This window comes from Leucoraja erinacea, chromosome 24 (assembly GCF_028641065.1).
Source record: "Leucoraja erinacea ecotype New England chromosome 24, Leri_hhj_1, whole genome shotgun sequence".
In the NCBI taxonomy this organism is placed as follows: Eukaryota; Metazoa; Chordata; class Chondrichthyes; order Rajiformes; family Rajidae; genus Leucoraja; species Leucoraja erinaceus.
In genome coordinates this window covers 13,040,475-13,068,356 of record NC_073400.1, presented here as the reverse complement: position 1 = coordinate 13,068,356, position 27,882 = coordinate 13,040,475, and the positions used below count along the sequence as shown (strand labels likewise).

General features: G+C 43.3%; 1 protein-coding gene across 4 annotated transcripts in view; it reads right to left on the bottom strand.

Annotated features, from left to right (window-relative positions):
* LOC129708654 (ladinin-1-like) overlaps nt 1–27,882 on the bottom strand; it is an 86,297-nt gene that overhangs the window by 22,284 nt on the left and 36,131 nt on the right. For all 4 annotated transcript variants that reach the window (XM_055654545.1, XM_055654546.1, XM_055654548.1 and 1 more), the window contains 6 exons: nt 26,892–27,020; nt 23,219–23,507; nt 9,760–9,872; nt 6,771–6,996; nt 5,041–5,148; nt 3,072–3,112 (listed from right to left, as the gene is read on the bottom strand). In XM_055654545.1, coding sequence (XP_055510520.1) covers nt 3,072–3,112; nt 5,041–5,148; nt 6,771–6,996; nt 9,760–9,872; nt 23,219–23,507; nt 26,892–27,020 — 906 coding nt within the window. The remainder of the gene's footprint in view (nt 1–3,071; nt 3,113–5,040; nt 5,149–6,770; nt 6,997–9,759; nt 9,873–23,218; nt 23,508–26,891; nt 27,021–27,882) is intronic.

Here is a 27,882-nt window from a genome sequence, read left to right as displayed (position 1 = left end):
AAATGTGGTTCAATAATATCACTAATGTATGTAATATCTGATTGTAAACCAGGATCTGGGTTCTGTGCGAAGTGACTCCCCTACCAACCCCACAAAGCCTTTCTGCCATCTACAAGGCAGAGTCAGTCTCATCCTTTTCTTCTTTTGTTGTTAAATGCGTGTTTTAGTGTATCTTTAGTTTTGTATTATGTAGGGGGTGGTGGGGGAAAAATGTTTTAAATCTCTTTCCTCGACAGAAATATTACTTTTTCTGTATCTTATCTCCATCCGCACTGCAGCCTAACATCGTGGAGCTGGCAGTCCCTGTACTGGGGATCCACTTCGGTAGCTCCAACCGCAGCAGCTTGTGGACTTAACATCGTGGAGCTTACGATTCCTTGTCAGGGATTAACGGGAACTCCAACCGCAGGAGCTTCGACCACCCCGATCACGGGAGCTTCAATCGCCCCGATTGCGGATGGTTCGACTGCCCCGACCGCGGGAGAAAAGGAGGGAAGAAGATAATACGTTATTGCCTTCCATCACAGTGCGCTGTGGTGGATGTTTATATTAATTTTTATGTAGTTGTGTGTCTTGTTGCTTTTTTTGGTATGACTGTATGGCAAATCAAATTCTTTGCATGTTTTTACATACTTGGCTAATAAATTAATTACAATTACAATTACAATTTATGTGTTGGATTACTCTTCGTTTGTCTGGGGTACTTTTGCTCCAACACGTTTATGAAACTCTAACATTTAGTCCAATCCAAGGCAAAGGAGTCTACTTGACCAGCACACATCTACCACAATGAACACTCCCACCTCCAGCAGGGCTCTGTGTCCTGCAGACCACATCAAGACCTTGTAGAAACGAGGATGTTGCCTGGACTCGAGGGTTGAGCAGGGAGAGGTTGAGCAGGCTAGGATTCCATTCCTTGGAGCGCAAGAGGATGAGTGGTGATCATATAGAGAAGTACAAAATCATGAGAGGCATGGATCATGTAGATTAACATAATCTCTTGGCAAGAGCAGGGGAATCGAGAACCGGGGGCATAGGTTCAAGGTGAAGGGGTAAAGAAGTTTAAGAAACATTTAGACAGGTACATGGGTAGGACAGGTTTAGAGGGATAAGGGCCAAATGCAAGCAGATGGGACTAATGTAGTTAGGACATAATGGCTGGAGTGGGCATGTTGGGCCAAAGGGCCTGTTTCCATAATCATGATTCTATGACTCCAAACAAGGAACTGCAGATGCTGGTTTACACAAAAGGCTACAAAGTGCTGGAGTAACTCAGCGGGCCAGTCAGCATTGCTGGCGAACATGGAAAGATGATGTTTTGGGTCGGTACCCTTCTTCAGCTTGATTGGAGGGGGATAGGATTGAAAGCGGGGAGAGAGGAGAGGCGGGGCAAAGCATGACCGATTATAGATGGATACAGGCGAGAGAGGTTTTTAATAGACAGATGGTTGGAACAAAGGCCAGAGGATAAAATTAAAGGTGTGAAACAGGATTGAAGTTGCAGATCAAGGTTTTGTCAGCAGCATCTCACAAATCTTTTAGGTTCATAAGTCATAGGAGCAGAATTAAGCCATTCGGCCATTCACCTCTTCTGCAGCATTCAATCACGACTGAACTATTTCCCTCTCAACACCATTTTCCTGCCTTCTCCCCATATACACTTACACCCTTATTAATCAAGAATCTGTAAATCTGTGCCTTATAAATACCCAATGACTTGGCCTCCAAGGCAATCTTTGGCCAGCACAATCTTCCTCAGATATGGTGACCAAAATTGCTATCAATATTTGTTTACATTCCATCATGGAATTGGATGTTTACTACAAGACCATATTTTAATTCCCATCACTAACTCCAGACCAAACCTCTGGAACAGAACCAGTTGTCGAGTAAGGAATTCCAGGATATAGATCCAGCAAATTGAAGAACCAACAATTCAGATCGGGTTTGACTTGGAAGGAACTAGCTGACTTGCACTTTCTATGAACCTAGTCTCCCTCATCTTGCCAGATGATAGAGGTAAATTCAGGATTGATTGGGTTAACATATGATGAGCGTTTGACACTACACCAGGCACCTATTTCCAATCTATTAACACCCCAGAGTAAAGTTCTTTAATAACATCCATGGATCCATTGTTGAACCGTTGTAAATCTGTATCTCCATGTCCTTGTAGCACCAGTTAATGGGAACAGCTTTCTTTTGTCTACCGTATCCAAACCTGTCATACTGAAGCATGTCATTGCAAGTTTAAGTACAGGAAGCCTCATGGAATGATGATGAATCTTAGTTTCTCACAATCCTGCCACTGTATGGGGTGTAATCTAATCACATTCCCTTCAAAGAACCTACTCAGTTTCCTTTCTGTACATTTCAATGGCATAAGTGTAAGGCAAGTTGAAGTAAAGTCAAACCATTCACTCAGCCAGATAGCTGTCCAAACAGAGAAAATAGAAATGTACCATATTCTTACTAAATTGGTGAGGAGAGGCTCATCTGAGCTCCAGCACATAAGTAAGAATTTAAACCAAACTAATGGGCAAAATGCTGGTCTTGAATGTATTTCCCATTAAATGAATTATGAAGAATATAAAACCACCTCACATTTGACAAAGATTGTCATTAAATTGGGACTATTATTAAAGTCTCTAATAGCAAGGAGCAAAAGGAGGATGTCTTTCCCCACTGAGGTGATGCGGCATCCCACTAGTCACTGCTGATGTTTCCACTAGTGGGAGAGTGTAGGGCTAGAAGTCATAGCCTCAGAATTAAAGGACGTTCTCTTAGGAAGGAGATGAGGAGAAATTTATTTAGATAGAGGGCAGTGAATCTGTGGAATTCTTTGCCACAGAAGGCTGTGGAGGCCAAGTCAGTGCATAATTTCAATGTAGAGATAGATAGATTCTTGTTTAGTACCGGTGTCAGAGGTTGTGGGGAGAAGGCAGGAGAATGGAGTTGGAGAGATAGATCAGCCATGATTGAATGGTGGAATAAACATGATGGGCCGAATGGCCTAATTCTACTATCACATGACCTTACTTATGACCTTAATAGTAGTTAAGAACACTCACCTTCTTTGTAATGGTTGACTTTTTACCTCAGTATTTGTAACCTAAAACAAAACCAGTGCATCGATTATACTTGTTCTACATTTTTCTTCCCCCATTCTCCTCTCAGCTTCTCATTTTCACCGACTGTATGACAGCATTAGATGTGTTGAATTCAATTATGATGCTTAGTGTTAATCCAAGGTTGGTGGATTTTCATTCCCTTTTTTGATATGGTGCAATGGGGAGAGGTTCGCTATAGAGGCAAGCGTACGTTGTGCAGGTTTAATGGGCCTGTCCCACTTAGGCGACTTTTTAGGCACCTGCAGTCGCCACATGTTCGCGGGTGGTAGTGCCGGGGAGTCGCCTTCATGGTCCGAGGAGTTCCCGCATTCTGGGAACTAGTCGCGGCCTCATTATCGGCGGCGCAAATTTTTCAACATGTTGAAAAATTAGCGGCGACTAGAATTAAGCCAACATGGAGAGGAACGAGAATTCTCGTGCCATATGTGGGTCGCCAGGCGGTCCTAGTGGGTTTCCATGAGGACAAGAACTCTCGTCGGTTCTCGTAGCTTGTAGCCGTTGCTGACCAGTGCATTTCATTGGCTCATTTGGGAAAAATACACATAAGCAGTAGTTTTCAGAACTAAGGAAAGCCGACCGATATGTTAAGGTCCGCCGAGCTTCACAGCCGTGTATCTCTGGCTTCTTAAAAGTTGTCTCCACTCCTTCTCCCTCCTTCTCCCTCTTCTCCCCCCAACATTCTCTTTTAAAGGGCTTACCGTACATGTGTGTCTGTATCCCCTTGGCTTTGCACCGTGTGAATTTCACTCAGACAGCGCCTGCTTGCCCTGTACCCTGCCTGCATAATGGGCTGGTGAAGGAAGCCATGTGTGTGCGTGTGTGTTCCACTCTGACAGTCGCCGTTCCAGGTGCCGGTTTTTCAGGCGACTGCCGGAAAATTGACAGTCGCTGGCAGTCGCCTGAAAAATCGCCTAAGTGGGTCAGGCCCATAAGACTGAAAAATACCTGGGTTTTCATTGTTGTTTGTGCGTAATATAGCCATCAGATTGTCAAGGGCCGAAGACTTAGTGGAGAAACTGCAGAGTTGGTAAAAGGAAGTGATGATAGAGGAAGTGTGTAATCTGATCCTCTTCTAAGCCAAGACTTTGTAATAACTTTAGACTTTAGACTTTAGAGATACAATGTGGATACAGGCCCTTCGGCCCACCAAGTCCTCGCTGACTAGCAATAACCTACACACTAATACTTTCCTACTCGTTAGAGACAATTTACAAATTTACCAAAGTCATTTAGTCTTCAAACTTGTACGTCATTGGAGTGTGGGAGGAAAGCGGAGCACCCAGAGAAAACCCATGTGGTCACGGGATGAACGTACAAACTCCATACAGACAGCACCCGTAGTCAAGATCGAATCCAGGTCTCTGGCGCTGTACAGGTTTGTAGGCTAATTGTCTTGGTAAAATTGTAAATTGTCCCTAGTGTGCGTAGTTTAGTGTTAGAGTGCGGGGATCGCTGGTCGGCGTGGACTCGGTGGGCTGAAGGGCCTATTTCCACGCTGTAACTCTAAAACTAAAACCAAAACCATACTTCATTATCTCAAGTTGTTGAGCCATAATAAAGAACAAATATTTGACACAAATTTCCCCTAAGCTTAGCGCTCGAGTGACTATTTACTTTATTTTACTTTACTTCCTAACATTAGCTGTATTGTTCAAAGGAGTACCATCCTTTAAGTGTTACTGCATTGCCTTGTTAATGAATGTCAATAATATAAATATTTCACAACAGTTCCTTGATCTTCCAATGTTTATTCGAGGCAGAGCAGATAAGTGCAATGTGACAGCGTTACTTTGCTTAAGTAAGGAAATTTGTATTTGAGTTTGGATTCCAGGCAACATGTCATTTACGAATCTGGAAAGAGCAGCTACCCGAACCTAGCTGATTCCATCACTATAAAAGCAATACTCACTCTGAAAGATGCAGCTCTTGGGCTGGAACGATGGAAGGGGCTGCTGTTTGATCTGGAATGTTCAGCGGCATTTTCCATTCTCTCCTGTTGTACTCCACATTTCTCATTCTGAAATATCATTTAACAATCATTTAACAACCATTATCTTTTTTTTAAATTTGCTTCGTTTTAAATCAGAGATACCACATGGAAACAGGCCCTTCGACCCACAGGGTCAATGCTGGCCATCGATCACACATTTAGTCTAGTTACTACTGTTATCTCACTTTCTCATCCACTGAGGGCAATTTATAGAGGTCAATTAATCCACAAACTTGCACACCTTTGGGATGTGGGAAGAAACCAGAGCATGTGGAGGAATCCCGCAGGGTCACAGGGGGAACGTGCAAACTCCACACAGACAGTACCGGAGGTCAGGGTCGAACCTGAGTCTCTGGTGATGTGAGGCAGCAACTACACTGGCTGCACCACAGGTATTTGCAATCTGTCTGCAATGGCCATCTTGAGGCTGTATAACCTTTCAATGCATCTTTGCATTCCCACACTGATATATCTATACTTGGCCTTCTCCACTGTCAGGATGAGACCAAATGCAAACTAGAAGACATCTGAGACAGAGGGTGGTGAATCTGTGGAATTAATTGCCACAGGCGGCTGAGGAGGCCGTCAATTGATATTTTCAAGGCGGAGATTGACAGATTCTAGATTAGTAAGGGTGTCAGCAGTTTTGGGGAGAAGGCAGGAGAATGGGATTGAGAGGGAAAGATAGATCAGTCATCATTGAATGGCGTAGAAGACTTAATGGGCTGAATGGCCTAATTCTGCTTCTAGAATTTAGGAACATATGAACTTACCCTTTATCCTTCTGTTCCCATCCCTCCCACCAGTACTGAAAGGTGAGGTTCTACTAACTGTGGCGGTAGAGGTAGAGTTGCTGCCTATCAGCGTCAGAGACCCGGGTTCGATCCTGACCATGGGTGCTGTCCGTATGGAGTTATACATTCTCCCCGTGACCTGCGTGGGTTTTCTCCAGGTGCTCCGTTTCAGTACAGGTTAGTATAATTGGCTTCGGTAAATAAAATGTAAATTGTCCCTCGTGTATGTATGATAGTGTGAGTGTACAGGGATTGCAAGTTGGTGCAGACTCGGTGGGCCGATCAGACTGTTTCTCTAAACTAAACCTTGCCGGGGACCCCTGGAGGGGAGCTTCATCTGTCGGCCCTGCGGCCTGCGGTGCTCCTGGCTGCGGCGTGAACTTTAAATCTTCGACCGCCGGCCTGCGGCCTACACCAGCCTGAAGCCGCGGTCTCCAGTGGGGAAGAGCCAATTCTGCACTTACCTTGACTTTTACCTTGTCCTTTTACCATCTGGACGCCCGCAGCGATGGCTGCGGAGGGTTGAGGTCCCGACCACGGGGCAAAATGGAGGAGGACTGGCCAATTTTTGTGCCTTCCACCATAGTGATGAATGCTATGGTGGATGTTTGTGTTACATTTTTAATGTGTTTGTGTGTTCTTTATCATTGTACCGCTGCTGACAAATTCATTTCACTTGCACTTTATGTGCAATGTGACGAATAAAACCGTATTGTATTGTATTGTATTGTAAACCAAACCAAACCAAACCAAACCAAACCAAACCAAACTAAACTAAACTATACTAAACTGAACTAAATTAAACTGTCCTATTGTGAGGAGTGCAAGGTTTTGGATTTTGATTCAATGTCACACCTGCAACCTTGTATTGTTTTTGCTTTCTCTCGTTTCGGCATCCTCCTGCAATTTCTCATATCTTCCTCTTTCATTCCTTCGGATCTCCGTTGATTTTGTCTGAGGTTTGTGGACATCGTTTTCAATCTTCCTGCTGTCATTCTCTTCCCGAGGGCACTCATTATTCTCTGTACTCAGCTGCTTTTTAAGTTTTGTTCGGCTTTTTACTTCCTTGGGCTTTCCTAAGCTGTGGGTGGGCAAGAGGAGTAGAGGTTTAGCTACAAACCCAGATTATATCATATCGTAACACAGCATCGATCTTCCCGAGCAATGATACCCAGGAAAACTCACCGTCCTCACATCGACCATAAGACATAGAAGCAGAATTAGGCCAGTCGGCCCATCAAGTCTGCTCCACCATTCCATCGTGACTGATCGATTTTTCCCACATTTCCCGTTCTCCTGTCTTCTCCCCGTAACTTTTGACGTCCTTACTAATCAAGAACCTTAAACCTCTGCTTTAAAAATACCCAATGATTTGGCTTCCACAGCCATCTATAGCATTGAATTGCTCAGATTCACCGCCCTCTGACTAAAGAATCCTTATCCCATCACGCATTCCCTTCTATCCACCTCCCACTTATCCTACATTACATTCCCCACCTTCCTTCCTTATCAGCATCTACCATTTGCACCTTTTGTCTTCACCACCTCCAACCTTGGTTACTATCTTCCTCTTCTCTCTTGTCACCTGATTCATCTGCCAAACAACCCATCCTTTACTTTATCCACCTCTCACTTGCCAAATCTCCCCCCACCCTTTCTCTTAATCTCTATCTATCTCCCCTCCACTCCATTACTCTGAGTAAGAATCCCAACTCAAAATGTTGCCTATCCATTTCTCTCCATAGATGCTGCCTGACGTACTGAGTTCCTCAAGCAATTTGTTTTTATTTTTAGCTCAGGATTCCAGCATCTGCCGGCTCCATTGTTTTACACCAGCATCCACAATATAACTCTCTTGACGCTCATCACTGATAGGGATGAGCTTCAGCACTTCCCAATGTGACCACAAGATGGAGTGCCACTCAGAGGAAAGGGAGAAAGGAAGCCCGGAAATTGGATTTAGACATTATTTACCTTTTAATGCATAAATCAAACAAATAGAAATTGTGCTTGTTTATTTGTTTGTTTTGTGCCCACACTTCCTGTCATGATTTACTCTCGCCTATGTGTCAATTCATTGTCATATTTCCTGCATGTAAACAATGCTATACAGCATGAAAACAGGACCTTTGGCCCATCTTGTCCAAACAGGCCAATTTGGCTGGGTCTCTACCTGAAACATCAACCATTCCTTCTATCCAGACAGGCTGTCTGTCCCGATAAGTTACCCAGCATTGTGTCTATTTTCAGGCCAATTGGCCTACTGGGGTTGTTCCCCATTTGCCTGCATTTGGACCATATCCCTTTAAACCCTTCCTATGCATGTCCATGTCCAAATCTTAATTGTATCAGCCTATAGTTTCAAGATGTGGACTACTCTCTGAGTGAAAACATTATTCCTGATGACCTTCTTTAATACCCCCTCTCACCTCAACTTTGCACCCTCTGGGTTTAGAATCCTCTATTTTGGGAATGAGACTGAGAGCATTTACTTTATCCATGTCCCTCGAGATTTAGCATTGAAGTAAGCTGTGTAGTTAGAAGCATTGAAATTACATTTAATCACCTGCTGCTGTCGGGAAACTTAATAGGTATAAATGCTCAAAGTACTTTGAGTTCAGGATGATTCTTCCAACAGCTCTCCCCTGCAAGTCTGGTGGTGCTGATTCAGGATCAATTAAATCTATAGTCGTTCATAGGTTCGAGGAGCAGGATTAGGCCATTCGGCCCATCAAGTCTACTCCGCCCTTCAATCATGGCTGATCTATCTATCCCTCTCAACTTTTCAGGGTCGGGTCCAATCTTCAGACTTTGTACTAAACCCAGACATATTTGACACTTTGCTTCAATGTGGAACAAAAATAAGCCTTCCATTGTATAACACTTAAAACAAAGCACCAAGCCAGGGCTGGGGAACATGCGGCCTTAAGGCCTCATGCGGCCTTCTAGGCCATTAAGTGCGACCTTTTGAATGAATCCAAATTTTGTAGAACAAATCCATTTATTTTTAATAATATGTTTTTGTTCGTCATTTATTATTTTAATTTTAATCTTAAAAAGAAAGTATTTAAAATACCAAAGAGTAAAAGAAGATTCAACAAAATAATCCTCCCCGACTGACGGCCACAATTAAAACATTAGTAAGTCATGAGGGCTATTTTAACAAAATAATGTACATTTTGAAGTATATCTAATTGAAGTTTCTTGGATGCAGCCTTATTAGATTACAGATTAATGCGGCATTCCAACATGAAAAGGTTCCCCACCCCTGCACCAAGCCATTAAACTTCCAGGCAAATCTAGGGAAACTGATTTTCATGTGTTATGTGATATTGATTTAACTTTTTGATATGTGTATCAATAGTTGAGAAGAGGTTCACAAGCACGTGAACATTCTTAATGAATGTGCTGAATTATGTTAAAATAAATTACTTTGAATATTATGAACTTTCAATAAAAAGGATGAGTTTTCTAGTTTAGTTTAGTTTAGTTTAGAGATGCAGCGCGTAAACAGGCCCTTTGGCCCTCTGGGTCCGCGCCGACCAGCGATCCCTGCACACTAACACCATAATACACACACAATTTTACATTTAATAAGCCAATTCACCTACAAACCTGTACATCTTTGGTATTTGTACTTAGAGACTTTGAGGATGTGCAGAGAATGGAGGGATATGGACCACATACAGGCTGAGGAGATTGGCTTAACTTGGCATTCTGCTTGACACAGCTATCTTGGGCTGAATGGCCTGTTCCTGTGCTGTATGAATCTGCAGTATAACATTAGCAGGAAAAAAGTACAATGCATTATGTAGGATAACTTACAGTTAAAGTGCATTCTTACCTGATGAAGGCGTGTGTAGTGTGGATAGGACTGAGAGGTGATTGATGGCCAATACTGCCGCCTGTATCTGAATGATTCTCTCTGCTGCTGGCTTTGTTGTTGCTTTCATTTTCCTGCTCAGACGTAAAAGAAAGACTTCAATATTAATCATTTCTAGTGTCTCGTCAAAGCCTGCATTGTATATTTGCCATCTGATGCAGGGTATAAATTCATGTCATCATGTCAAGTCAAGAGAGTTTATTGTCATGTGTCCCAGATAGGACAATGAAATTCTTGCTTGCTGCAGCACAACAGAATATTGTAAGCATAAATACAGATCAGATCAGTGTGTCCATATGCCATAGAATATATATATACACATAAATAAACAGATAAAATGCAAAAGGCTGTTATAGTTTAGAATTTGCTTGAAGTTGTGTTTAATAGTCTGATGTCTGTGGGGAAGCAGCTATTCCTGAACCTGGATGTTGCAGATTTCAGGCTCCTGTACCTTCTACCTGATGGCAGCGGAGAGATGAGTGTGTGGCCAGGATGGTGTGGGTCGTCGATGATGCTGCCAGCCTTTTTGAGGCGGCGACTGCGATAGATCCCCTCGATGGTAGGGAGGTCAGAGCCGATGATGGACTGGGCAGTGTTTACTACTTTTTGCAGGAGCAGGAGGAGGCCATCGAGTCTACTCTGCCATTCAATCACGACTGATCTATCTTTCCCTCTCGATCCCATTCTTCTGCCTTTTCCCCATAACCCTTAATACCCTTACTCATCAGGAACCTGTCAATATTTACCATAAATACCCAATAACTCAGCCTTGAATTCCACAGATGCACCACCCTCTCACAAAATAAATTCCTCCACATCTCCCTTCTAAAGGTATGTCCTTTTATTTTGAGCCTTTGTCCGCTGGTCTTAGACTCTCCCACTAGTGGAAACATTCTCTCTGCATCCATTCTATCCAGGCCTCTGTTAAAGGCCAGACGTATAGTTTCAGGGTTCTTTTTTTACCTTAGTACTCATTTAATAAATTTTATAGACAAAAAGTTATTGACAGAAATATTAATGATATTTCTCGACAATCTTGCAAGGATTGCATCACGGTGGTTCAAGAAATGTCTAGATACACTGGGTCTTAATTTCAGTTTGCAAGTTCTTCTCACCGTCGTGAGGTTCGCGGTAAGTACGCACAAAGTACGCGGTAAGTACGTGCTAAGTTTGCGCGTGACGTAATTCGTGTCATACTTACCAATCAGCTGGGCAGGAGGCAGGCCAACTAAATTTGGGGCGTCGCACGGCGTTGGGTGGTGACGTCATCACATAATGGCACGCCGAGTGGTGATGTCATCGCGCAACGCCATACGCTAGGCGTACGCCATCTAGACGCTGCATACGACGTCAAGATGTTGTGTACAGCGTCAAGACGCTGCGTACGCCCTCAATACGCCTGCGGGCCGACAGGCCGTTGGCGCGCGGAACTTACGGATTGTGTGGGATTTTCGGAGCCCCGCGCGATGTCGGGACCAGCCCCTCACAACTCTATACACCTCCGCGTTTGGAAGTGGGACCGGCCCCGAGCGGCCCGTATGCCTCAAGCGACCACGTTTGGTCACGCCAGACGCATGCAATCGCATGCAAGTGGGACAGGCCCTTTACTCTTCGCTCAAAAATGACAGAGCAATAGTGTAAGCAATTTGTACAGAATATACATTTGCTATCAGTAACATAAATACAGCTGGGGCGGCAAGGTGGCGCACTTGCAGCCTCAAAGACCTGGGTTTGATCCTGATTATGAGTGCTGTCTATATAGAGTTTGTACATTCTCTCTGTTATCGTGAAAGTTTTCTCTGGGTACCCTCAAACTCCATAAACGTGTAAGTGTGTAGGTTTATTGGCTTTGGTAAAATTGTAAATTGTCCCTAGTCAGGTGGATTGTGTTAGTGTAAGGGGTGATCGCTGGTCAACACAGACTTGGTGGGCCGAAGGGCCTGTTTCCGCTTTGTATTTCTAAAGTAAACTAAAGTAATGTCAGCAAGATGAAAGAGTTGGTTGTTGACCTGAGAAGGTGAACACAATCCTGCCTTCATCAACGGAACTGCTGTGGAGATGGTCGAGAGGTCAAAGTTCCTTGGCTTGATGCAAAGTGCCTCCAGACCCTGTTGTCACTGAGTCATTGCTCCACAGCCAGGTTCAGAGAGGAATCCAGCAGTGGTACAGACCATCAGATGTGCCAGTCCCTAACTCCACGCATAATATTGGAAGTGACTATTGCAAATTGTTAAAAAGGTAATCAGCAAACGCTGGCTTTCTGACAAAAATGTAGAAAACAGTGGCAATCGGAAATACCAAATGCTCTGGAGCTAGTTAACTTTTAGTATATGTCCCTCGACAGAAGCACTAAGAGAAGATTGGGAACATGAGCTAATGATAAAGATCTCGAAGGATAGATGGGAAAAGTATCTGATTAACACACATAATTGTTCTATTAATGCAAGACATAATTTAATTCAATTCAAATTATTACATAGACTATATTATTCAAAAACGAGGTTGAATAAATAATCCATTCTGGTTTATCCAATATTGTCTCTTTGAAAAAATATCAGATGCGATAAATGTTTGTTTTTGTACAAAACGCTATGGTATTCTTGACATTCATTTGTCACAGATTGGTGAACAAAGTTGAATACATTTTGGAGCGAATCTATATTTTTAAATTGATATATTTACAAAACTTTTGCAAGTCAAGAATAGAACCTAAATTTTTACGGAATGGATTATTCCATTTTGGAATAATAGTAGAAGATATCAATTTAAATAAAGACCAAAACGTTTTTTTTCATCCAATTATGGGTTAATAATTTTGGAAAGAATATTGATACTTAAATAAATTTTGGAAAAATACAACCCCATACATACAGATCTTCGAGCGTTTTAATTCCCATTCTTTCCCATTGTATAAATGATTTGTCTATGTTAAAACGATTTGGATTAGTATTAAAAGATGATGGAATACCAAATGCACGTCTTGAAGAACTAAGAGAAGATTGGGACTCCGAATGATAAAGATAAGGATAGAAAAAGTATCTGACCAATAATCTTAAGGAAGACATGGTCTCAATTCAAATTTCATCGACTATTTATGGAATCATGAGGTTGATGCATTTTATCGGTACCATAAAGATTGCCGATTTCAGTTCATGCCGTGGATAGAAAGTCTACATCTCCGATATAATAGATTTTTTCAAGTCAAAAACCTAAAACGGAATTTATCTTTTAAGGGGCCTCAATCTCTCCTTTTTTTTTTTATTTGTACTTGGAAAGAAATTGATACTAAATTTTTACTTTTTTTTAGGAATATACACATAGCACGTTTGAAGAAATGAGACACAATAGATAAATATGACCAATTCTTAAGGAGTTGGTCTCTACATCTATTTTTTGGAATCTTTTTTTCCCGTAAAGATTGCTATTTCAGTTTTCTTTTCTCTGTCTTTGCTTTATCTCCCTTCTCAATTTGTACTTTTTCACTTTTTTCTTTTTTTTATATTTACACATAGAATTTTTTTCCCTACCATGTATTTTTACGGTATATCCCCTTTTGTTTCTTTTCTTGTCTTGCTTACTTCCTTCTCAAAACATAAAACTACAGGTTGTACATAGAATGGATTACGGTATGACATAGTTGGCACCTAAAATTAGGTTCCACTGTACTGTTTTGTACTTCTAATAAAATAAACAAAAAACAAAAAAAAAACTTTTAGTGTATGTATCATTCATCCAAATGCTACAATTCTTGGCACAGGAAAAAATTTGAAACAAGGGATGTGGAGAGATGACAACTGTTGAGGCGAAATATAACATTTGACATTTTCACAAGCCAAAGTCCAGCAGCTTGATATCAGATAATAATGATTTATGAGGGTGTGGCACAGCAAATATTCTGGTCCTGCAAACAATTCTGTCTGGTTTTATTTCATTCTGCAAATGATTTAATTGAATGCGGTTCTTAACTTGGTATGGTATGATTTTTTTTTTACCACGGGTCAATGTGGGTTCAGATCACAACAATATTCAGGCTGCTTCACACAACAAGCCAACAATAATGGGTCACTTGCCTACATGTTAACAGCTGAACCAAAGTAGTAGGAACATTGTTAAAATCTTCCATCCCAATTTTTACAGGGAGGTAGAAGGGATGTGTGAGAGAACAGAAACTGTCACAAAACCTGGTAGTTTGGGACCTCAAACTCTCTCCAGTTTTGCTGGTAATGTGCCAAGATGATGCCTCAAGATCTGCACTCTCGATCCTTGTGTTCCACAACACTCCCCAGACCCCATCCTTTCTCTGTGAAGCTCCTGTCCTGATCTGACTTCCCAAAATGGAACACCTCGCACTTATCTGCATTAAACTCCATTAACCATTCTACAGCCCACTTGCCCAGCCGATCGAGATACTGTGGTAATTTTAGATAACCATCTTCACTACCAGCAACACCTCCCACTTTAGCGTCTTCCGCCAGCTTACTCACCATGCTTTGTACATTCTCATCCAAGTGGTTGATATAAACCAGACACAGCAATGGGACCAGCACCGATCCCTGAGGCACACCATGAGTCACAGGTCTCCAGTCCGAGAAACAACATCACCCTCTGCTTCGGTCCGTGAAGCCAATTCTCTATCCAGTTTGTGTAGGAAGGAACTGCAGATGCTGGCTTTAAACCGAAGATAGGCACAAAAAGCTGGAGTAACTCAGCGGGACAGGCAGCATCTCTGGAGAGAAGGAATAGGTGACATTTTGGGTCGAGGCCCTTCTTCAGAGCCTGAAGAAGGGTCTCGACCAGAAACATCACCCATTCCTTCTCTCCAGAGATGCTGCATGTTACTCCAGGTTTTTTTTGTCTCTGTCCAGTTTGCTAGCTCTCCATGGATCCCTGATCTAACTTTTCTAGAGCAGCCTTCCACATGAAACCTTATTGAATGCCTTGCTGAATTCCAGCTGGACAATGTCTATACCTTTGGCCTCAGCAATGTTTATGGTTACTTCTTCAAAATAACTCAATCAGATTCATAACACATGATCTCCCACATACAAAACCATGTTGACTATTCCTTATCAGCCCTGATGCATCCCAATGTATTTGTACCTTATCCCTCAGGGTCCGCTCCAGTAATTTGTCTATCACAGATTTTAGTCTCATTGATTTATAGTTCCAAGGGTTCCCTTGCAACCCTTCTGAAATAGAGGGACAATATTAGCCACCCTCCTATCTTCCAACACCATACCCGTGTCTAATGATGATTCATATATCTTAGCCAGGGCTCCCGCAATTTATCCTCTATTAATGACTAATGATCCCTAAAACCAATAATTGCCATGGCTTTAGAATGGGAACAGAACTCTTGTTATAACAAACCCGTGAATAGGGGGTGTCATTTAATAAACCAGTCCTGAGAGATTATACATAGTGAAGGGACTGAAGATGCTGGTTTAAACCAAAGATAGACACAAAAAACTGGGGTAAAGAAGGGGCTCGACCAGAAACGTCACCTATTCCTTTTCTCCAGAGTTGCTGTCTGACCCTTTGAGTTGCTCCAGCTTTTTCGTGTCTATCTTCTGAAAGATTATACTTCAGGTAAATGACAATATAAATATTATGTACCATAAAGTATTCTGAACTTGAACCTTTAGACTGGAATGTTTAATCTAATTGAAATGGAAGTAATTAAAGAGTCTCAGAAATATCACGATGATTTACAGAGCAATATAAAACTGCACTCTCAGTGATATGGGGACACAGTGTTTGATTTCACCTTCAGCCTAATGATTTAAGTTTAACAGGGAACGGAAGCGATCACTCATTAAACTTTCACTGGCGCATACAATTGAATTTGAGATAATTTCTAGCTGTAATAAGGGAGTGGCACTGCAGTAGAGTTGCTGCCTGCAACACTAGAGAACCAGGTTCAATCCTGACTACGGGTGTTGTCTGTAAAGAGTTTGTACGTTCTGTCCGTGACCACATGAGTTTTTCCCGCTTGCTCCGGTTTCCTCCCACATTCCAAAAACTTACAGGTTTGTAGGTTAAACGACTTTGATAAAGATTGTAAATAGTTCCTAGTGTGTAGGATAGTGCTAGTCCACGTTGGTCGGCATGGACTCAGTGGGCCGAGGGTCTATTTATGCGGTATCTCTAAACTAAAACGAAGGAGGCTACAGAAAATGGTGCATTTTGCCTGGACCATCAAGGGTACCGACACCCCCACCATCAACGGGAACTACAGGAAGTGCTACCTCAAGAAGGAAGCTTATATCATCAAAGACTCACACCACCCAGGCCATGCTCTCTTCTTGCAACTACCAGCTGCATCTGTAAACTAAACTAAACTAAACTAAAAGGTGGGCTTAATGGACATGTCTGCACACTTAAGTTACATCCAAGTCATAAAGTCGTACAGCAGTTCCACTGATCCATTTTCTTCTCTCCAGATTTCCATCAGTTCCCTCTCACCTCCAGATTTTACCACTCACCTACATACAAGAGGCAATTTACAACGGTTGATTGACCTACCAACCCAAGTCCCAGGATCACCATGCATGTTGCTGGGCATTGGATATTTCATCAGAAAAAAAGTGTCAAACTAAGTAAGTATTCCTCTTGGAGCTGCGATCAGGATAGCCAGGTTCCATGGACCATTGTTATGGCTGTGAGCTAGAGAGAAGGCGATGCATTTCAGGACTGGCATTTTGAATGATAATGTGATGATGCGCATTGCTAAGTGGGGGTGATCTGTGGGATGGGTGGGGCTGAATTGCAGACCAGGAATTTGAATCGTGATGGGGAATCTACGGGAGCCAAGATCATCCCGTCAACGGAAGGCTCGAGGCCCCCGACTGCGGGAGAACAAAGAAGGGAAGAGATTGAACTTTTTTTCGCATTCCATCACAGTGAGGAATGTGGAGGAGTCACTGTGGTGGATGTTTATGTTAAAATGTATTTTGTGTGTTCTGTTGCATTTTATTGGTATGACAAATGAAATTCCTCGTAGGTTGCAAAACATACTTGGCTAATAAAGTATTGTTATGACTATGAAAATCTAGTGCCAATGGGAGCAACTGATTTGGGCAATTGGATCCCATCAATGGCAAGTGGAGTCTACAGCTTTGGACTTGGACAATGGGTAGTAGAGTAAAGACAATCACACTGTTGGATGGTGGAAGATGAGAGGATTGATCTTTACTTAGACTTTACACTTTAGAGATATAATGCAAAAACAAGCCCTTCGGCCCACTGTGTCCGCACTGACCAGCGACCATATACACTAACACACGAGGGACAATTTTACAACTTACCGAATCCAATTAACCTACAAACTTGTACATCTTTGGAATGCGGGAGGAAACCGGAGCACTTAGAGAAAACCACATGGTCACAGGGAGAACGTGTGAATATACAGATTGCACCCGTAGTCAGGATCGATCCCGGGTCTCTGGTGCTGTAAAGCAGCAAATCTACCCATTGCACTGCATCATCCTGGGACAGATTATAATCGGCTCTGGAGGTGGGGAGTGATCTGGTAACTGTCAATGTGGTGCAATGGTGTGAATGAGTCACATAGTAGTAAAGTGTGGTTGGTGCGCGGAAGTTGAAAGGATGTCTAGCAAGCATCCAATTCCAGCAGTGCACTTGGAAAGCAAGCATATTCCAAGGGTGGTAACAATGGACACTCCTGAAACAATGTGGCCCAACTCCCACCAACCTCCTCCCCCAAGAGCTCCGAAGAAAGTCCTTCACAACCTTGTCATGGAGCCTACGTGAAGATTGCAGAGGCAACTCATGTTCAACAGTGTGTAGGAAAGAACTGCAGATGCTGGTTTAAACTGAAGACAGACACAGACTTGTCTATCTTCATGCTCAATACATGGGTGAATTTCTGGAGTGAAGCAAAACAACTTCAGAATTGCTGCCATCGTGTTTCACTTTGCAAAAAAAAAGATGTTCAGTTGCGAAGTGCTAAGAAAATAATGGCATTCAGCAGAAAGTCTAGGTAATAAAAATATGTGCCGTGTGGCAATACAACATTTAAAAAAGGGAAAAATGTACCTACGATCGCTCACAATAATATTCCTCCAGAGCTGAAAGGATTATCAGCCGACAGTCTCACCTAAAACGTTTTATTATCTCAAGTTATAACATCATAATCGAAGTATTGGCAAATGTGAATGTGACGTGTGTTTGATAATCATTCTATCTCTCTTCCAATCACCAAATGGTCGATTTGGCTGGAGTTTAGGTGGCCTAGCAGTGACCTTATAAGGTGAAGATCCACAGACATTTTTCCAAGGGAAGGTAAATGCAAAACTACAGACCATAGGTTTAGGGTGAGAGGGAAAAGATCTAAAAGGGATCTGAGGAACCGCTTTTTCACGCACAGGGTGGTGCATATATGGAATGAGCTGCCAGAGGAAGTGGCAGAGATGGGTACAACTGTGACATGTAAAAGACTCTTGGACAGTTACATTGTTAGGGGAGGTTTGGAGAAACATGGTCCAGGTGCAGGCAGCTGGGACTAGCTTGGTTAAGCAACTTGATTTGCATGGACGTGTTGGGCCGAAGGGCCTATTTCTGTGCTGTCCAACTCTTTGACTATTCTGAGACTCTGAGGAGAAGCATTCTCCAACCATCTATCATGTAAATATCATTCAGAATCATACCTGTTTTAATCAGTTTAACTCTCGTCCTTCTAAACTGCAATGTATTAGAAAAAACATAGACATAGAAATTAGGTGCAGGAGTAGGCCATTCGGCCCTTCGAGCCTGCACCGCCATTCAATATGATCATGGCTGATCATCCAACTCAGTATCCCGTACCTGCCTTCTCTCCATACCCCCTGATCCCCTTAGCCACAAGGGCCACATCTAACTCCCTCTTAAATATAGCCAATGAACTGGCCTCAACTACCCTCTGTGGCAGAGAGTTCCAGAGATTCACCACTCTCTGCGTGAAAAAAGTTATTCTCATCTCGGTTTTAAAGGATTTCCCCTTTATCCTTAAGCTGTGACCCCTTGTCCTGGACTTCCCTAACATCGGGAACAATCTTCCTGCATCTAGCCTGTCCAACCCCTTAAGAATTTTGTAAGTTTCTATAAGATCCCCTCTCAATCTTCTAAATTCTAGAGAGAGTATAAACCAAGTCTATCCAGTCTTTCTTCATAAGACAGTCCTGACATCCCAGGAATCAGTCTGGTGAACCGTCTCTGCACTCCCTCTATGGCAATAATGTCCTTCCTCAGATTTGGAGACCAAAACTGTACGCAATACTCCAGGTGTGGTCTCACCAAGACCCTGTACAACTGCAGTAGAACCTCTCTGCTCCTATACTCAAATCCTTTTGCAATGAAAGCTAACATACCATTCGCTTTCTTTACTGCCTGCTGCACCTGCATGCCTACCTTCAATGACTGGTGTACCATGACACCTAGGTCTCGCTGCATCTCCCCCTTTCCCAATCGGCCACCATTTAGATAATAGTCTGCTTTCCTGTTTTTGCCACCAAAATGGATAACCTCACATTTATCCACATTATACTGCATCTGCCAAACATTTGCCCACTCACCCAGCCTATCCAAGTCACCCTGCAGTCTCCTAGCATCCTCCTCACAGCTAACACTGCCCCCCAGCTTAGTGTCATCCGCAAACTTGGAGATATTGCCTTCAATTCCCTCATCCAGATCATTAATATATATTGTAAATAGCTGGGGTCCCAGTACTGAGCCTTGGGGTACCCCACTAGTCACTGCCTGCCATTGTGAAAAGGACCCGTTTACTCTTACTCTTTGCTTCCTGTTTGCCAGCCAGTTCTCTATCCACATCAATACTGAACCCCCAATGCCTTGTGCTTTAAGTTTGTATACTAATTTCTTATGTTGGACCTTGTCGAAAGCCTTCTGGAAGTCCAGATACACCACATCCACTGGTTCTCCCCTATCCACGCTACTAGTTACATCCTCGAAAACTTCTATAAGATTCGTCAGACATGATTTACCTTTCGTAAATCCATGCTGATATTGCCTGAACCTCCTCAGTCTTTCTTCATAGCACAGGCCCAGGAGACAACCCAGTGAACCTTCTCTGCACTGCCGCCAATACAAGTGTCTCACTCTTTACATCAGGAGACCAAAAAGGTCTGGAGTCCCAACAAAAGCTTTTCACTGTACCTCGATACACGTGGCAATAAACAAAACTGAATTTAAAACTGTATGCTGTGCTCCAGGTGTGGCCTCACCAATGGCCAGCTCCACTGTGGCAACTATGACTCCATAAATATTTACGAGCAAATTAATTCTGAACAGTCCTGTTATTTTTATACAATGTACAGTCAGGAAACGTTCCAGTTTTTAACTCTCACATAATTTCCTCATGGCTTGTTCTTTCATACAGTGTAACTAAAATCCATTACCTAAACAATTCTAAGAATGCAGAAGAGCCCTAGGATACTCGTCGACATGCAGTAAGAGGAAACGAGTTGGCTAATTAACTAATAGTGAACCAGAACTGTTAGCACTACTGATTTCTGTCGGGGTACTCAAATTCTTGGTTAATCCAAGGACAACCGCAATTTCAGATTTAAACATATGATGAAAGTAGCACTTAGTACCACAGAGTCGTACCTGCAGACCAGCATGTCTGCCGGCAGATTATACAGTAACAATCCCAGTTTTCTGTCGAGAGTCATAGTTATAAAGGGAGATTGTAAAGGCTAGGTTTATTATCACCACTACGTAGGGGGTATGTAAGAGTTGCTTTCACTCCCCCAACTACAATCAGTCTGAAGAAGTGTCCTGACCTGAAACATCACTTATCCATGTTCTCCAGAGATACTACCTGACATGCTGAGTTACTTAGTGTCTTCTTTTTTGTGTCTCTGAGTATCTGAGCACTTCGTTTTTTTTTGTACAAACCAGCATTTGTAGTTCCTTTTTTCTACATAATATGAAGGCCCTCTTTTATTGCAATTTTTTTGTGTGGAAAGTTCTCCAATTCTGTTCCAGACATTATTTTGACCAATCCTTGTCATTATTTTGTAGGCTTCTGAAACGTTTCTGAAGCATAAGAGAAATGAATCCAATCCAATTTCCAGTCCAGAAAGGTTTGATTTTCTGGCTACTAATAGTCCAGGATATCGAGGTCATTCAAAAAGTAGTTTTGGTATGTCTCATTGGGCTCATAGATTCTTTGAAATTTGTGGCTCAGAAGAACCAATTTGGCTTAATGTTGTCCCTCTGGCTAATTAACTAATTTAAAATAATCCCACTTTCCTGGTCTCCATCAGTAGCCCAGGAGGTAATAGCTCTTCAAGTATATGAGTTTAGCTTATTGTCACATGTACCGAGGTACCGTAAAAAGCTTTTGTTGCGTGCTAAGCAATCCTCAGACCAGTACTCAATCAATTACAGTTCAGGCGGTGAGTCTTAAACCCCCAATATATTTTGTATTAACTCCCCAGCTATCAGTCTTTCAACTAACTAAAAGGGCACCGTATTGACACAGCAATAGAGCTACGACCTTACACCACCAGAGATCTGGGTTTGATCCTGACTCCTGATGCAGTCTGTGTGGAGTTTGTAAGCTCTCCCATCAGGTGACCATGTTGGTTTCCTCCCAAGTTCCCACTTTCCAAGGTCATTCAGGTTTGTAGATTCTGTAAATTGCCCCTGGTGTGTAGGATGCAATACTGGGATAGAATGGAACTAGTGTATGGGTGATCATTGACTGGCACGGACTTAGGGGGTGCAAAGGGCCTGCTTCCATATTGTATCTCTAACATCAAATAAACAATTCTTTCTCCCATTAATTACTGATCTCTCACCTCAGAGAATAAAATATTTTCTCTTTTCCCTCTCTAGAACTCTCATAATGTTATATACTGTTTCCTTTAGTTCCTCTTGTAACTCTACTAATTATCACATCAGTCCCGGATCGGACTTTGGATTTAGATGAAATAGGATGACAGGATACTTTTTAAGAACACATTTGCCACCTGAGACCAGGTTCAGATAAATGGCCTTTTTCTATGCTAATGAAAGACTCTCTTGTATTTTATATTCTAGGTCCTGCAAGCATTCCGACCCAAAACATCAGCGATGCTGCCTGACCTGTTGAGTCATTAATATAGTCAAGCTTGATATGGTTCAGAAAAGATTTATGAGGATGTTGCCAGGACTAGAGGGTGTGAGCTATAGGGAGAGGTTGAGTAGGCTGGTTCTCTATTCCATGGAGTGTAGGAGGATGAGAGGAGATCTTATATAAGTTGATAAAATCATGAGGGGAATAGATCAGGTAGATGCACAGTCTTTTACCTAGACTAGGGGAATCGAGGACCAGAGGACATAGATTCAAGGTAAAGGGGAAAAGATTTAATAGGCATCCGTGGGATAACTTTTTCACACAGAGGGTGGTGGGTGTATGGAACAAGCTGCCAATGGAGGTAGTTGAGGCCGGGACTATCCCATCGTTTAAGAAACAATTGGACAGGTACATGGATAGGACAGGTTTGGAGGGATATGGACCAAGCACAGGAAAGTGGGACTAGGGTAGTTGGGACATTTATGGACTGTGTGGGCGAGTTGGGCCAAAGGGCCTGTTTCCACAATGTATCACTCTATGACTCTATGACTCTATATTGTTTTGCATTTGGTGCTATTTCCACTAAATCATGTGTTTGGTATCACCTGCAAACGTGGCCACTTTCCAAATTATGTGTGTTGGAATAAAAGTAGAACATTCTGCCACTTGACAACCAAATTAATTTGTCTAATACAAACCTTTTATGTTTTTGCTAGCCCCTGATCTATGTCCTTTGAAACCCATTCCTTATGATAATCTTGTTCAAAATATTACCTACGCCAGTACCAATATTTTTTTTACAAGAAAGACCTTGAAAGATTCCACTTGTTTTTGGGTGAGCATAGCGTTATTTTAATGTAGACAAAAATTCTGGAGAAACTCAGCGGCTGAGGCAGCATCTATGGAGCGAAGGGAAAGTTGATGTTTCGGGTCGAGACCCTTCTTCAGACTTTTTTTAATGTTCATTTTCAGCTTCAATTCTGAAGGACTTTTGTCTCTACTCTGTACTGCCACTCACTCTAGTTGACAAAGGTCAAACTTAGCAGAACATAACCTTGCAAACGTTGTAGGAAGGAACTGCAGATGCTGGTCTAAACCGAAGATGGACACAAAGTGCTGGCGTAACTCAGCGGGACAGGCGGCATCTCTGGAGAGAAGGAATGGTTGACATTTTGGGTCGAGATCCTTTTTCAGACTACTTGCAAATGCCGGTTTTAACAATACTGTCGTGAAACAAGCTACTCACAATCTACACCAAGTGACAAGGGATCTTATATTAAATGAATAGCTACCCTCACACAAATTGTACATGAATTTCACAGTAAGTGGGACACTTACCTTCAAAGAGCTTGCACTAAGCTTCTTAGTGTAATTGTCTTCTGACTGTTTCCTTGATGTCTTGGTGCGCACTTCCTTTATTTCTTGCTTGTCGTTTTCATTCCCCTGCTCGCTCTCGCCGCCCCATTCACCGTCTGGCTTGGAGCCAAACTTTGCTAGTTTCAAACTTTGCAACGCCTCGTGCTGATAGCGCCTTTTATCCTCTTCTCTCCTCTTCAGCATTTCAGCAAATGGAACCGATTCATCTTCTGAGTGTGGAGACGTTTCCTCTTGTTCATTAAACACGCCGCTTAATTATGGATGGGAGAGAATTGGTTTAAAACCTTTTTTGACTGGACTAAGGATATTTATGATGTGCTGCCACACACTATGTGAATCAATCCCCCAACTTGGCCATAATTCATGTGGCATTTATATGGCCATGGGTAAAGTCATTTCCTGTACCACAGTACCTTGTAATAACCTTGCTGCATAACTGTTCATTGTTTAACTTGTCTTGCTAAACGGCATCTATAAAAATCAATTAAAACTGCACTTCTTGTGTAGTCACACAAGCCAGAGGGAACAACTTTAAGCAGTGCACACATTTGCATTTTAATAAAGAAACAGAAGCTTCTGTCAGCAGAAGGCCAGCTGTGATATGTGAAATGACTAAAGGTATCATGGCATTGTTGCTGCCCTGCAATGATTAGTGTCTGGGACCAGCACCCTGCTTGGTGTTTGACATAGTGTAATATAGAACTAGAGTGTTGGTGCTACATCAGAGAGCATTTGACAGGCTATAACTCAAAGCAGAAGTTTAAAAATGTATTTCAAAGTGCAGGAACCTCTGCGTGTTCACCCGAAACATTTAAAATTTAGCAGCAGGCTCCAGAGATTACCGCTTATGACTACAAGGTTCAACGGGTTGGACTTGAGGCCCATGGAATCAATCAAATCTGCTGAGTGCAAATTGTTCTCTGTATCAGGCACTGTCGTATGTATCGGTTCCACATTATAGCTTCAACTGTAGAAAGTACTACACCTCCATTAGGGAGGGAATAAGTCCCGGCTGTGTGTAATTGAGTGCAGTTGGATCATCTCATCCTACTCAAGGTTTGAACAATTCAAGATTCACATCATCTTTCCAGCAGCCCAGTACGTTTGGAGATGAGCCAGATTTTCATTTTTCCCTTCAGCCAAAGGAGGAAAGGTGTATTTTAGTGGCTCAGTGTTGCCCTTTATTGAGTTGCAGATCATTCTAGTAACTTGAAAGCACACTGTCAAAATCAAAAATGAAAGTTATACTACTGGGCAAAACTGAAAGTTGCATGTGACTGGTGACAAAATATGCAGAAAGAGGTAATGTGGAAAGAAAAAAAGAAAGATATTCCTACTGCTGATGGCATCAATTAAAACGCAATGCTGAAAGATGATGTTAAATCAATAGCCCATCACAATGCTGCTTATGCTCTCAATGTGGTCATTGGTATTAACTTTCACATGGTGAAGTAGAATGAGCCGGTACTTCTTGGTATTCAGTCAATTGAAGGGTATCCTTCATTGGAACATTAGTTTCTGAGGGTGGTTGGCAAGAAAAAAAGTTTCCTTTTCTGGAGATTTTGAAATGGCATCAAGATACAGAGTTGGCCATTCATAAGGTCATAAGTGATAGGAGCAGAATTAGGCCATTTGGCTTATCAAGTCTACTCCACCATTCAATCCTGGCTGATCTATCGTTCCCCCCTAACCTCATTCTCCTGCCTTCTCCCCATACCCCTGACACCTGTACTAAACAAGAATCTATCTATCCTCAGAACTGAGATGAGGAGACATTTCTTATTCCTGTGTGGTGAAGTCTTTGGGCATCTGACCCAGAGGGCTGTAAATGCACGTTGCTACGTATATTGATGTCAAGAACAAGAATTTGTTTTGGACTCTCAGGGAAAAATATTGTCTGATGTTCCAATGAGGGACATCCCTCCTCCATCTGAACACTGAGATTAGTTTAGAGTTTAGAGATACCGCGTGGAAACAGGCCCTTCGGCCCACCGAGTCTGCGCTGATCAATGAACATCCGTCCACTGGTTCTATCCTACCCACCCAAGAGAATATTTGGAGGCCAATGAACCTACAAACCCATATGTCTGGGTGTGGGAGGGAATTGGAGCAGAGGTCACAGGGAGAACATACAACTTCCTCTAGACAGCACCCAAGGTCAGGATCAAACCCGGATTGATGGCGCTGTGAGGCAGCAACTCTACCACTGCGCCACTGAGAAGTACAGGCCCATCCTACTTCACCAGATGTAAGTTAGTGCCAATGATCTTTGTGAGTTGGAATGTGAAGAGCGATGGTCTCTGATATTATTGAACGCTGGAACGCTTTGCGTTTTGCTTGCTCCCAAGTTAAACCAATTGTATTACAGGTGCACAACCTTTTATCCGAAAGCCTTGGGACCAGACACTTGTCGGATTTCGGACATTTTCGGATTTCAGAATGGAAGATTTTTAGCGTAGATTAGGTAGGTAGCGCGGGCGGCTTGAAAAGTCTGGAGCAGCTGCCTCCTCCCCGGAGACCGGGAGAATCATTGCATAAATGTTAGTCAGTTAGTTTGGAGGGATTTTATGTGGTGGTGGTGGTGTACGGGTGAAGGGGGAAACTTTAATTCTTAGTCCCCTACCTACCTGGTCGGCGACTCCCAACCTCGTGGAGCTGGGGGCTCCGTCCGGCCGCGGGCGGCGCCGGTTGTAGCTCCGACCCCGGCAACTCTACCCCTGGCTGCGAGGTGCTCCAAATCCAGCGCGGCCCACGGCCGGACGTCCCAGCTCCGAGAATGTCGGGAGTCGGCGGCGTCGCAGCGCTGGGATACCAGCGGGGCAGCAAGCAATGCCTTACCGGGTCGCCGTGCGGCAAGCTCCGGAGCGCTGTGGCCGCCTTCTTCCAACATTCGCGGAGCGTCGCTGGATTTGGAGCCGCGGAGCTGGGGGCTCCGTCCGGCCGCGGGCGGCGCAGGTTGGAGCTCCGACCCCGGCAACTCTACCCCTGGCTGCGCGGCTCCAAATCCAGCGACGCTCCGCGATGTTGTGTGTCGGCGGCCACAGCGCTCCGGAGCTTGCCGCACGGCGATCCGGTAAGGCATTGCCCGCACCCCGCTGGTATCCCAGCGCTGCGACGCCGCCGACTCCCGACATTCGCGGAGCTGGGGCGTCCGGCCGCGGGCCGCGCTGGATTTGGAGCGCCTCGCAGCCAGGGGTAGAGTTGCCGGGGTCGGAGCTACAACCGGCGCCGCCCGCGGCCCCACCGGCCACAGCGCTGCGGAGTTTACTGCACAGCGACCCGGTAAGGCATTGACCGCTCCCCGCCTCTCCGACCAGGTAGGACTAAGAATTAAAGTTTACCCCTTCACCCCCCTTCACATAAAAGCCCTCCAAACTAACTGACTAACATTTAAGCAATGATTTACAGATGTTTAAGCGTCTCCCGGTCTCCAGGGAGGAGGCAGCCGCTACAGTAGTACAGACCTGGGTTGACCGTGGGTCGTTTTGGGTCAAGTTTGGCGCCAAACGCGAGCTTTGGTGCGCAGACGACATCTGGAAAACATGGCCGGTTTTCGGAGCTTTTCGGTTTCTGGAACACCGGATAAAAGGTTGTGCACCTGTATTTAATGCAAATCTAATGACAGTATTTGTACCTGTTTTCAGATGTATGTTGCTCTTCAGCAACAGCCTCAGTATCCGTTGATGAAGTGTGCATCCGGGACCGGCGCCGACGAGCTTTCTCAAATTCCTCATCGTCCTCCATTGATCTCTGCCTTGCCAGACTGGAAAACATACAATAACCAGTTTACCTGATGAAGCCCTTGCTGTAAAGGGATGCTTGAAAATCAATTTAGCGCTTTGCCGTTTGTTCCTATGTTAAAATCCATTGGGAATAGTGGGGAAAATTTCGTTGTACATGGCTCATGTTACAATGACAATAAATAAACTATTCTATTCTATTCTAAGTGGGACAGAAGCTTGAAAGCACGCACCACCAGACCAAGGAACTGCTTCTTCCCCTCACTTATTAGACTTCTGAACAGCCCTTCCATAAGTTAGGATACTATCTGATTCTCTTCTACCCCATTGTGGACACTGGATTTTGTTCATGCAGCTGATGTGCTACAATGCTGACAACTATATTCTGCACTCTGTATCTTCCTCTTTGCTCCATCTATTGTACTTGAGTTTGACTGTATTTATGAATGGCATATCAGATCTGTTTGGGTAGCATTCAAACCAAAGTTTTTCACTGTATCTTGGTATACATGACAATAATAAACTTAAACCTAAGTTAACCTACAAACACACACACACACGCATCCACCAACCTTAATAAAAATGGGGTGGCATGGTGGCGCAGTGGTAAAGTTGCTGCCTTACAACACCAGAAACCCGGGTTCGATCCTGACTACTGGTGGTGTCTGAATGGAGTTTGTATGTTCTTCCAGTGACCTATGTGGTTTTCTCCAGGAGCTCTGGTTTCCTCGCACATTCCAAAGTCATACAGGTTTGCAGGTTAATTGGCTTGGTAAAATTGTGAATTGTCTCTAGTGTGTGTCGGATAGTGTTAATGTGCGAGGATCGCTGGTCGGTGCAGACTCGGTGGGCCAAAGGGCCTGTTTCTGTGCTGTATCTCTAAAC